Source organism: Centroberyx gerrardi, chromosome 13, assembly GCF_048128805.1.
Source record: "Centroberyx gerrardi isolate f3 chromosome 13, fCenGer3.hap1.cur.20231027, whole genome shotgun sequence".
NCBI lineage: Eukaryota > Metazoa > Chordata > Actinopteri > Beryciformes > Berycidae > Centroberyx > Centroberyx gerrardi.
Genome location: NC_136009.1, coordinates 29,885,419 through 29,896,285, shown reverse-complemented (window position 1 = coordinate 29,896,285; position 10,867 = coordinate 29,885,419). Strand labels below are relative to the sequence as shown.

Here is a 10,867-nt window from a genome sequence, read left to right as displayed (position 1 = left end):
AATAGGACTTCCGGTTAATACTTCAAAATAAAAGCAAAACAGTCGCCAAAGGTGAAATACTTCCGGGGCACGTCATTTGTCATAATAAATAATAATAATTATCATCATCATCATCATCATAAACTACTTACATCGCATCTTTCTTAAACAGAGTTTACAAGGTGCTTCACAGAATAAAAATCAGAATACAATAGTAAAACAAATAGAATATAATAGTAAAAATTCAAAAAAAAAGTCTAAAAAAGTAAGTTTATAAAAGAGAGAAATAAAGGCTGCAGGCCAACAGCTTCAGCTCATTCAGAGCAGAGAGACAAACACTGAGGCTACAGATCAAATGTTTATTATGGAGCAGCAGATCGCATTACAACACAATCAATAAAGGAGAAGAACCAGACTCTCTCCTTAACCCCGACACTAAGAACACTCACTAACCACCACCTGGAGCTAAAACATGGGAATGGACACGTTAGTCTGTAAACATGAAATGATTTTTCATTTAAAATGGGATGTGAAAGCTCATTTTCCATCTGCAGCCCCTAACCTTAAAGTGAAAACGCACACCACCCAAAAACACGAGGGTTTCAAATGCCAAGCAATGGAAGATCACTTATAATAGAAGATTAACACGAGTTTCAACTGAAAACACCAACAGACAAGAAACTGAAACCTGGAGTGACTTTACTGAAGGAAAGAAAAAAGTCTTCATCCGCCATGTTGGAGACTGAATCCCTCCGTCCTCCACTGTCAGGAAGGAAATCAGTGGATGAAAGATTCATTTATTCTAATTAGGGCTGCACGACTGTGGCTAAAATGATAAATCCTGATTATTGTTACATATGTGATAATTATCATGATTAATCTCAATGCTTTGAGGAGGAAAATTATGTTATTGCACTTTTGACGTGTTAAATATCTTTACTAGTTCCAACGACAGCACACATGCTGAATTAAAGTCACCTTGTTATCTGACTCCCCACATCATAACCTACACCTATTCAACAATAAATGCCAAAAATGATACAAAATTTCTATTTTCGTGCATGTTTCTATCAAATCTCTGTTAATGTTAATCCTTAATGTGATGCATTTCCTGTTGAAACAGGATGTTGGGGCGGGGCTTAACGCAGGGAGGAATCATTCAAAAGTGTAAACTGTTCAATACACACAAACTCACACATGGTTGCATCCTCTAAACTTTTTTCAAACTTAAATTTCTTGATTTGAAGATTTTGGTGTTCAGTATGATTTACACTGATATTCCCCCTACTGACTCCTACTGCCATATCTCTCTAAGGATGAAGATTACACTTCACAGCAGAAAATATCAGAATATGAGAGATGACTTTTCCAAACTTTTTGTGCAATTCCCAAATTTATCAAGACCAGGAAATGACCAAAATATTTTTCCATACATTTACAGACTTCCCAGACCTGTAGGAACCTTTAAAACAACTGAGTGGTTTTATGTTTCCAGCAGACAGTAAGCAGCCGGTCACCTGCTCCTGTTCATCTGATTGGTTGTGATGGAAACCTGATGACACACAGCTGAGGACTGCGGCTCTAATGTTACTGTTCTGTCAGTAAAGGGCTTCAGCTCACTAATAAACTCAATAATATTCCATTTAGTTTCGTAGGTCATATTTAGGAATGAAACTCTTCCTCGTCAGGTTTCTGAGGTTCCAGGTCAAACTCAGTTTCGTAGGGTCAAAAGGTTTCGTAGCACCGGAGCTGCGGCCGAGGCGGCTGCATCCCACAATGCAGCAGGAGAAGAATGATGTCAGAGTCCGGTCGTACCTCTGAACAGCGAGCGGCTGTGAGACTGAAGCTGCGCTCAGACAGAAGCTCAAACTCTAAAGGAACAGAGATGGTAATGTTAGCGCTGGTTCTGCTTGCTGTTGAAGAAGAAGAAGAGGAAGAGGAGGATGAAGGTTCTTGACGTTCTGCTGGAGAACAGAGCGTGTTCTTCATCTGATCCCAGAGCTGCTGGACAAAACTACAGTGTGACAAAGTCAGTTTGCTGCCGCCGAGCCTGAAGCCCGACGAGGAGCCGGAGCTGGAGTCTGGACTCAGGAGGTAGAAGACTTCTGAACCAGAAGCAGCAGCTCTGAAGTGAAATTCAGAGCCAATGAAGGCGAAAGACCAATTTATACTTCTGCGTCAAAGTGTCTCCACATCTTCCTGCTCCTCTCCAAGAATGTAACTGAGCGTAGAGCGACGCACGACCACAAGAGCTGTGATTGGCTGCTCGGTGTCTCCTCCTCCTGTACGGGTCGCTGTGGGCCGATAGTGAAGACAACATGGAGCAGAAGAAGAGAGACGAGCTGAGGAGGTTCAGATGTTCATCTGGACCACAGATCATCTCCCGGTTATAAAGACACCAGATGAACCGCAACATCCACAACATGAGTTTCACTACGACTTCTTCTGTGGTGACTGCTGTGTGAACAAAGCTCCACACTGACATCTAGTGTTTTGGTGGTCTATGACCAGAGTCACCAACACAGAAGTGGAAATGCTCGCACCGCCGAACAGCGTAGCAACGGCGACATTTTGACGCAGAAGTATAACTTGGTCTTTGTAGCAGAAACATCCAGCGGTCTGAGGTCCCGGCACATTTCCCTCTGAGTTCAGATTGAAGACTTTATTGTTTTCTTTCTCCATGGACAGTCAATATTGAACCGTCCCGGCTGAGAAGTTTTCTCCGGCTGTACAGCACCAGTTCCAGGCCTGTGTTCCCTCTGCCGTGCTGCGTGGCGAGGCTGAAGCTGCGTCCTGCGTGATCGTGGCGTAACGTCCCGACTCAGCCGCTCCGCTCCGTCTCCGGTCCGGACGTTAGGAGGATTTCTCCTCGCCGTGACTCTTCATGTGCCGCCGGAGCGAGTAGGCGTCGCTGAAACACTTGCCGCACTCGGCGCAGCAGTTGGGCCGCTCCTCTGTGTGGTTCTTCATGTGGTATTTGAGCGGCGTGCTGAGCGGGAAGCCCTTCCCGCAGATGGGGCAGGTGTAGGGCTTCTCGCCGGTGTGCGTCCTCATGTGGATCTTCATGTCCGAGCTGTTGGTGAAGCCTTTGAAGCAGAACTGGCAGCTGTACGGCTTCTCGCCGGAGTGCGTCCTGGAGTGGCGGATCATGGACGAGGCGATGTTGAAGCATTTCCCGCAGACGCCGCAGCGGTACGGCTTCTCGCCCGTGTGCGTCCGCATGTGGATCTCCATGTTGCCTTTCCGGCTGAAGCCTTTCCCGCACACCTTGCAGCCGAACGGCTTCTCGCCCGTGTGGCAGCGCACGTGCACCGACAGGTCGACCTGCCGCCGGAAGTTCTTGCCGCAGAACTCGCAGACGTGGATCTTGACGTGGCTCTGCAGGTGCTCCAGCAGACACTCCCGGGTGGGGAACAGCTTGCCGCACATGCCGCAGAGGCAGTGGGCGTCCTCGGCGTGGATCTCGGCGTGGTTCATCAGCGAGCCGCGGTAGCTGAACGTCATGCCGCAGACTTTGCAGAAACAAGGAGCGCCGTTTCCCTCGCCGTCCTCGCTGTCCCCGGCGGAGGGGAAGTCGACGGGGAGGCCGAACGGCGGCGGGGCGGCCGGCTCGGAGGAGGTGCAGGGCGGAGCGTCTTCGTCCCTCAGCTCCGCCTTCAGGGCGTCGTCGCTCTGCGGCTGCTCGCTCTTACAGACCGGGCTGTAAATGAACTTGATGACGTCGGCGTCCCTCTCCGGCGGCGGCGGAGCGTCCTGCGCCTCCTGGCCGGCCCACACCTCCTCCTGCTCCTCTTTAATGGCGGGAGGCTCCAGGTCTTCGCCGTCAGACTGCTGTGGAGAAACCGGGCCGGCGAGCCGCTGCTGATCTGCAGGGAGGAAGAAAGGCTGGTTTAGCAAGACTGGCGACCAGGAAGTAACTCCTGCTGACTCAGCTGGGGGGCGGGGAGGGGGGGAGAGGGGGGGCAGTGTAGCTGGCTAGCTAGCAGAAGTTGACTATGTCAGCAGAAACACACTCAGCTGCCAGCTAACAGCAGCTTTAACCCAACTGGACATTCTCTCCCTCACACACACACACATGAAGCGTCGCTCATCAGACGGCTGCTGTTTACCGTCCGTCTGTAACTTTAACTCCGGCTGCAGGTCGGTTTCTGCCTGTCTGTACTGGCGGATCATCTCCTCTTCATACTCCACTATCACTCTCTCCACCAGACCGAAGATCTCCTCCGCCGCCGCCGTTAATCTCTCGTTAACGAGCGACTTCAGCAGCTGCAGTTTCGACATTTTGAACCGGGTGAACCGAGGCGGTAAATATTAAAACAGATCCGAGTCCAGAGGAGATCTGACTGCTGCTCATCACTCAACTCACACCGGAAGGCGTCAAGTCACCTTTCAGCAGGCAGCAGATGAACTTCCGGGTTGTTGTTTTTGTTTTTCAAAATAAAAGCACAGCACTTCCAGAGACAGGCAGTCTCTTTGCCTTGTCCTGTAGGTCAACATGCGGACAAGATATTTCAATAGATATCTTCCAGATATTATTTTTTCTATTTATGTGTATGGTTATACTATAGTATTATACTATTATACTTATACTTTTTTTCTTTTCTCTCTGTTATTTAGTGATATCATTTTATTATTCTCCACAGTCCTTTTAACCTTTTCTTCACTGTGCTGTACTGTTGTATGCTGAATCATGTTTTGTATTCTTTCATCAATAAAAAATTGTTCACAAAAAAGTGATACAGATACAGTATATCAGTTTGGAAAATCATGGTGGTGTAGAGGGAAAGAAGAGGTGGATCTTCTTGCCAAATAGATTTTAATAATGGGCTCCTGGAGCAGCTGAGGCTAAAGGGTTATTAAAATCCCACATGAATAAAGTCTGGCAAGGATATTGGGAGGATAATGAAAAGAGTCAGACATCTGTCAGAGACAGATTGGTTCAGGGAAGAGAACACCAGGACATACAGGTCGCCTTTGGACCCCACATCACTAACTAACTCCGCCCCTGCGCCTTCCAATATGGTTAAAACAAACACATCGTCTCTACTCTTACACACAACATTTATTCCATTATATAATTTAATGTGTGTATTCAGGTTACCTACTCAAGTGTGTGTTTTTTTTTTTACCGGCCTTTTACATCGTCGTTTATTGTATCACTGCCATCTACTGGTTTCTTTAATTATCGCTAACAAACCCCGCTGGCGTTTACTTTTCCTCTCCACTTCCTACTCGCTAGAGCCAGTGTGAAGTTAGCTAGAATGACATATGACTTTTTCGGTGGCAACTTTCAAAATAAAAGCCCCATCGATGAACGAAATATTTATTTTTTGTTGTTGAGAAAAACAAAGCACAGAGATGAAAACAAATAATGGATTTAAGCAGGGGTTTGTAATAAATTTAAATGTAATTGCTGTTGTCTAAAATGTTCCTTTCACAGCACATATCAATAGCCATGTAGGCAGATTTCTGCTCGCACCAATACTCAATCATCTCAGACAGGACGTGATTTTTTTTTATGATTTCCTTTTGAAGGAAAAATGTCCTCACTTCCGGTATGATTCTGGCTAGCTTGACGCCGCTTTTGACGCCTTTTCTCCACTACGCGGCGTCAAAGAGACTCCGATAAAACTCATATAAACTGACAAGATGAACATGAATTTGAGACTCGGTTCTCTCCTCTTCTTTCACCTGTTGCTTTACATTTGGATTAAAGATTACACTTTGTAAAATACTGATTACACACACAGAGGAAACATGACACAGGTCACCAGTGATGTGGTCTGTCGGTCTGGTCTATTCCAGCCTGACAGAAACCCAGAGTTCACCCTCCTTTTTATTTAACACTATATTCTATCTATCTATCTATCTATCTATCTATCTGTCTGCCTGTCTAGCCACAGAAAAGACAACAGAACGGAAGAAGAAAGAGATAGAAGAATCATCCAAGTCCTTAATATTCAAGTCCGAGTTGAGTCACGAGTCATCAATACTCCAAGTCTGCGCCCAAGTCCGAGTCATCAAAATTCAAGACAGAGCTGAGTCAGCAAAATTCAAGTCTGAGTCAAGTCATTAGTCCGAGTCGAGTCATGAGTCATCATTATTCAAGTCCAAGTCTGAGTCATCAATACTTTTCTTACAATAGTTACTTTTCAATACAGTTATCAGAAAAAAATGAATCTTTAACTCGGTCAGGGTCTCCTCGGTCCAGCGGTGAGAACAGAAGCAGACTGCAGACTGTTTCAGATCCTCCGTCTCAAATAAACTGCATCACTGAAACAAAGTGAAGCTTCAGAACTGACCGAGCAGCTTCACTCACATCCAACTCTGTTTTCATCTGTTTTATTCCCGCTGTTGTCTGTCTGTCTGCTTTAGTCCTTCATTTGGGTTTTTAATTCATTTGTCTTCTTGTTAATCTTATTTTGCCTTTATTAATTTATTTTCTATTGCCTGTAAAGCACTTTAACTCTTGTTTGAGAAGTGCTAAAACACATTTTTTTATTTTTACTTTTCCACAGACTTTTTTTTTTTACTATTATTTCTAAATACTATTTCTCTTTTTGCACTATTTTTACTCGTTGTTTTTTTTTACTACTTTTTTTTTACTGTAGCCTACGTTTAAAACTATTTACTATTTTCAGTATAATAAACAATTAACTAGAAAAGGTTACATTTTCTGAAGAAAATCTGTGTGGTTGCTTCAGCTTGAAAAGGTAGACAAGTTTGATCAAATTTGAATATATGGATTTTAAGCAATTTATTTGACAGCCAAAAGTCCTGTAGTTATCAATACATGGAAGGATAGGTAATAATGTTTTTAAAGGTTGTAGTAGTATGAAGAAGAAAGTAAGAAATATTAGTAAGTATTTGCATTATTTTTTAACACAAAGATGTGTTAACCCCCCTTCCTCTCGCCACTGATGCGCGCACCCTGCTCTCGGCAAGCAGGAGCGCGCCCTGCTCCCGGGGTGGCGCTCGCTCGCGTTTACGGGCACGGGCACGGACACGGGCATGGGAAAGTGGACTGCTCAGCCAGTGTAGGGCAGCCGGAGGAGCGACACACACCGACTACCGTGAGTCCGGACTGTTCCAGCGGCTCACAGAGGATTTAACAGCGGCATTCCAGCGGACATTTCCCCGGGTCGGAAGAAAGGCTCGCCGCTTCTTCTGGACGCCGGTTGTTGGAAGTTTAAATCCGGCTAAGCTAACCTGGAAAAGCCGAACAATGAGAGCGAGCCAGCCGGGCTGCCGGACCGCTGGCTGCCGCCTCAGCTAACGGCTAGCTAGGAGCGACTAAACTCCCCATGACGGACAGCAAACCCACTTTTAACGCGTTTCCCGTCGTTTAAACAGTTAAACTCGCTTATCCCGGGTCAAGCTCGACTTTGAGGAGAGCTTCTTTTAAAGAGCACAAGGGTTTTTTGTTTTTTTTAGGTTATGGAGACGGACTCGGTGGCAGGCGACGTGGAGTCTCTTCACGGGGGACTGAGCTGCTTGGATCCGCTGCTGGACCGGATCCTGGTGGACACGCTGTCCCAGCAGCAGGGATGGCTCCGGGTTTACGGTAAGAAGACCGGGGGAAAGCGGGCGATATTGAGTCCAAAACTTATGAATTGAAACAGAGAGGGAGTAGTTAATGCTGTAGAGTGATTCAAAGTGGGAATCCGTGTCTGGAGAGCCAGGTAACAGCCGCGGCCAAGGCCGAGGTCATGGCGTCCACTGGAACCTGAGCTGAGCTGCTGGGGGAAGACCGAGTTGTTCACATGAACTTGTAAACTACTAATAGCACTAATAATGTCATTCTTTATTGTTACAAGCAGGGAAATTCTCTCTTTTTATAGCTGACCCCTGACCTCTGACCTGAGGAGGACAAGAGGTCAGAGGTCAGCTACAGAAAAGCATCCCTAAAGTTAGAAGGGATTCAGTGTTTTTGCTCAAAGACACTTCAGCAGAGTCGCAAGTTTGAACCCCGGTCCTCTGGTTGAAAGAAGGTCTCTTTTAATTTGGGTGTTTTCTAATGGTTTGCATGTCCTGCGCCCCCAAATAGACACACACTGGTCCAGTAGTTGTCAACCTTTTTGGCCTGTGACCCCTTCACACAAAGTGCTGCCAACTCCTGACCCAACAACAACAGTCCAGCCAAAGAATGATTTTCCCTTTCGAGGTTGTTTCATTTGGTTTATTACCAGAGGAGGTCTAGATGCTTAAAACTATTTAATATTTCACAAGAGAAAAGCAAAATTAGACATAATAATGAACTTGTATAGTAGAATTGTGTTTTTTCCAGCCCATAAATCATTTCGGACCCCTCAAAATGATCTCGCAACCCCTGGGGGGTCACGACCCCCAGGTTGAGAACCACTGCATTAGTCCACAAACCCTCATTTGATGAGATTTACTCCCATATAGGAAGATTTTAGTTTATTGTCTGTATGTGGGGAGGTAACAGTGAAACCTGTGATGACCTGTCACTCTTACATTCTCCAAATGGGATCATTTCTTCTAAATTACAGATAAATTAAACTGTTCCTCACTTTGCTGGCGAGTGCGGACCCCCCAAGGACCCCCAGAGGTCCCTGGACCCACCTTTGAGAACCACTGCTTTAACTAGCTGCCTAATCCAGTGATATAACACGCTGACATTTTCAGGTGGCCTTGTAGTTAGAGAGACTGTCTCCACCTTGCTGAAGTGTCTTAGAGCAAGACGCTGAATCCCTTCCAGCTCCAGGGTTACTGTTCAGTATCTGACCTCTGACCTCTGACCCCTGACCCCCCTGTGGAGAGGGGAGGTCAGGAGAAAAGATGATGATGATGATGATTATCTGATTTTCTTTACAGAGATCAGTGCTGCCCTACAAAGATAAACAGCAGTAACTATTTTTTGTGTTTTTCAAAAGTCAAACATCATGACTCAAGTTTAGATTTCAGTTGAACCCAAAGGTGCTACTGAATCTACATATAAATATATATATATATATATATATATATATATATATATATATATATATATATATATATATATCATCCACTTCTGAACCAAGAATGCTTTTTGTCAGATGAAGATGAAGTGTTTTTTCTCAGTATCTCTCTCTCTTGCTCTTATGCAGATAGTGCCTTTTATTTTTCTCTCTCATTCGCATGTTTTCCTCACATGAAGGAAGACTTGGTCGATGAGTCGCTCTCTTCTGGCAGCTTGTGGGCGGGGCCAGAGGCTCCGGCCTGCAGCTACAACGTTTTGAACAGACAATTCATGTGTTTTTGCTCTGGTATTGCCTTTCATAACTTTACATTGTTTTGTTGAGTTAACACAGCTAGCTGGTAAGAGCTACTTAGGTAGTGTTAATGTAAAACAGAAAAACAAAATGACTTCAGATCTTCCCCATCGACCCCGACGATTGATGCAGCCGTCTCTTCTGTTTCTGAGACGTTTCTTCCTGTCGTCTTTCAAATAAAAGTTGTAGAGAACTGGGAAGTTTTGAACGGCTGGAATCAATTTCTCCATTTTCAAGTACTGTTCATGAAACCAAATCACATTGATAAGGAAACAAGGAATCTGATCGGCTGTTGATAGCCGACGACGGTGAAAAGTTCAGCCGTGGCAACGAGCTTGTTGAGTTTCCTGGTCGCTCCGCTCTGGAGGAAGTGAACGGACTGACGCTGCCTGTTGCTCACAGTCTGAACACACAGTTAGTCATGATGTTGTGGATGATAATGATGAAGTGTCCGCACCCAGACAGCTCTGCTCTCTCTGGTTTTTCCTCCATGACAGAACCTGCAGCGGCTCGGTGTTGCTGCCTGCCGGTCGATCACAGTTCAGACTGTTCAGGTCGCGGAGTGGAAGTCTCTCTAATGGCGTCTCTCAGGTTATCCCGGGTCAAGCTGTAGCTTTTAACGCTTTTAAAGTGGCGGGACGGTCCGCTGAGCGGGGGTAGTGTGGGGAAGCAGCGGCCGGCCGCTCGCTCTCCTGCTGCGTTCACAGTGCAGGGGAAAGATGGAAAATATGAACTTCCAACTTGAAAATACCGCTCATGTCAGCTTTCAGGTGGGAAATGCCACTTGGAAGCTGGATTTCTCTGGCTTCCTATATTCTGATGTCACCAGCAAGGAAATATGTGGAGTTTAGTGCAGGAAATTATGTTTTCATTTCAAATAAAATGATCCAAATGAATTATTTTCATCCTCTATTTTGTGATCACAGCTCTTAAACTGCCACTGCTGGACACAACTACTGGCTGGATGTTTGTAGTTTTGTGGTTGACATTGCAACGTTTTGGTTTTCCGTAATAAACAAAGTCAAATGTTTCGCCACAAAGTGTGAAACAGCTGATCAGGAGCCACCAAAGTCTCCAGAAAACTACAGTCGTGGTGTCTTGGCGGCCTCAGCCGCGTTCGGACACGTGTACACTTCCACGCCAGCGTTTTCTCCCCGTCGGACCTGAACGCGGCATCGGTATCTGTGAAGCCGGGCGGTGTCAGGATGTTTGCTCTCTCCCTCTGTTAGCTGGCAGAGTGTGATGTCAGCGGCTCGTTTCTGCCGGTGACCTCACCCAGCAGGATTCTGGGTCTGGCACCGAAACGCTCGCTGCCATCCAGCGCTGAAATGCCTCAAACAAGGAAGGAAGGAAGGAAGGAAGGATGTACCGGCTCAAACGGCCGCTTGTTTCCACACAGCTTCGCCAGATAAAAATGTATTATGGTAATCTTGTGTTTGTCTCCAGGTAGTTACATTCACACTTACATGTTTAGGCATTTAGCTCATACTCTTACCCAGAGAGACTGAGGTCAGACCACAGCTTCAGTTCCTAGATCAGCAGCTTTACAAGCCACCAATAGGAGGTGAAAGGTCAGAGGTCACAGCACCCTGACAGGAGATAGAACAAATGTTCCT

At 45.8% G+C, this 10,867-nt stretch overlaps 1 protein-coding gene across 1 annotated transcript in view; it reads left to right on the top strand.

The window, feature by feature from the left end:
• The first annotated feature begins 7,038 nt into the window (after positions 1-7,038).
• rasal2 (RAS protein activator like 2) overlaps positions 7,039-10,867 on the top strand; it is a 100,150-nt gene continuing 96,321 nt past the window's right edge. Inside the window, exon 1 of the mRNA XM_071895985.2 lies at positions 7,039-7,543. Coding sequence (XP_071752086.2) covers positions 7,417-7,543 — 127 coding nt within the window. The 5' untranslated portion in view covers positions 7,039-7,416. The remainder of the gene's footprint in view (positions 7,544-10,867) is intronic.